At 46.0% G+C, this 1,555-nt stretch overlaps 1 protein-coding gene across 1 annotated transcript; it reads right to left on the minus strand.

Annotated features, from left to right (window-relative positions):
• Positions 1 to 422: 422 nt before the first annotated feature.
• LOC117071155 (cyclin-dependent kinases regulatory subunit 1-like) lies at positions 423 to 1,205 on the minus strand. Its single transcript, XM_033190893.1, has one exon. The coding sequence runs from the start codon at positions 1,142 to 1,144 to the stop codon at positions 905 to 907; it is 240 nt and encodes a 79-aa protein (XP_033046784.1). The 5' UTR covers positions 1,145 to 1,205; the 3' UTR covers positions 423 to 904.
• Between the last annotated feature and the right edge of the window lie 350 nt (positions 1,206 to 1,555).

Consider the following 1,555-nt stretch of genomic DNA (forward strand, 5'->3'; position numbering starts at 1 on the left):
AGGGAGAGGGGGGAAGGAGGAGAGGGGGAAGGGAGGGGAGGGGGAGGGGAGGGAAGAGGAGGGAAGGGAAGGGAGCAATTTCAGTATGAAGGTGTAAAGCGTATATGGGAAAGTGGAGGTCAGTGGTTCCCCCACAGACACTCCTAGGGTGCTGTAACCAAACGCTAAGACAAAGAGACCCCCACCCCCACCCCACTGCCAACACATACACAAAGGGCACACTTTGGTCTTCACTCCTCTATTTTCCAGAGCAGTGGCTTTCAAACATTTAAAATCAAGACCTGCACTAAGAAATGTGTTCCCATCAACCCATTACTCAGACAAGCATACTACCCTGAGGCAAAAACTTTATGAAATTAAACGTTCCTTTTAACCCGCACTCCTGTTCCTACGTTCTTTTCTATTTCCTTTTCTTTTTTTTCTTTTTTTTTTTAGATTATAAAAACTTCCTCTTTAATCAAGGCTTTTAACATGAACAGATTTCTTGAATAAAATGGAAAGTTTCCAGTACACTGAAACATAAATCCACAAGTCACCATACATACAACACCCGGCAGGAAAAAAACAAAAACAGCAAGTTTACGTGATCTCTGTAACAGCCATGGTCTCAAACTCAGATGCTTCCTCCATCTGCCAAGTGTGTTCTGGATACAGAGCACATCATGGCTTCTGGGGTCACACTCAGCTGAGGCTGTGGGTCCACAGAGCACTCATTTGGCTGGGCTATGGTGGTGGTGGCTCTACTCAAGAAGCAAAGCAGTTACCAGCACATTCAAACAGTGTATTGAACATCTTTTAAATATCAAGTGAGAAACAAGAAGGCAACATAATAATATTATCAGAAAGATGTTAGGAAGTAAGGACAGCTGTGTAAAGCTTGAGGCTGAAAAGTAGCTTGCCAGCTTCATTTCTTTGGCTTCTTGGGTAGTGGGCGCCGGAACAGCAAGATGTGAGGTTCTGGTTCATGTATCATATAATGGACCCATCCCTGACTCTGCTGAACGCTAAGATTCCTCCATTCAGATTCAGACATCAAATGGGTTTTAGGGACCAGCTTGGCTATGTCCTTGGGCAGCATGACATGTCGATACTCAAACTCCTCGTCGTCGTATTTGTCCGAATAGTAAATTTGTTTGTGCGACATGATCACTCGGTTTGCTAGCCTTCAGCCCCGCGCCGCCAACCTCCAAGCAACTCCCAGCAGCACGCCTATTTCCTTTTCTTAAAAAAAATTCTGGTTGGGCGCGGTGGCTCATGCCTGTAATTCCAGAACTTTGGGAGGCCAAGGCAGGCGGATCACTTGAGGCCAGGAGTTCAAGACCAGCCTGGGCATCATGGCAAAACCCCATCTCTACTAAAAAAAAAAAAAAAAAAAAAAAAAATAGCCAGATGTCGTGGCAGGTGCCTGTGACGCCAGCTACTTGAGAGGCTGAGGTAGGAGAATGTTTGAACCAGGAGGTGGAGGTTGCAGTGAGCCAAGATTGTGCCACTGCACTCCAGCCTGGGCAGAGTAGTAGAATGAGACTGTCTCAAAAACAAACAAACGAGGCCAGGC

Source organism: Trachypithecus francoisi, unplaced genomic scaffold (genome assembly GCF_009764315.1).
Source record: "Trachypithecus francoisi isolate TF-2019V2 unplaced genomic scaffold, Tfra_2.0 Lachesis_group3, whole genome shotgun sequence".
Classification (NCBI taxonomy): Eukaryota; Metazoa; Chordata; class Mammalia; order Primates; family Cercopithecidae; genus Trachypithecus; species Trachypithecus francoisi.

Excerpts from the sequence above, each read along its gene's own strand:
- LOC117071155 (XM_033190893.1), bottom strand. The coding sequence starts at position 1,144 with ATGTCGCACAAACAAATTTACTATTCGGACAAATACGACGACGAGGAG.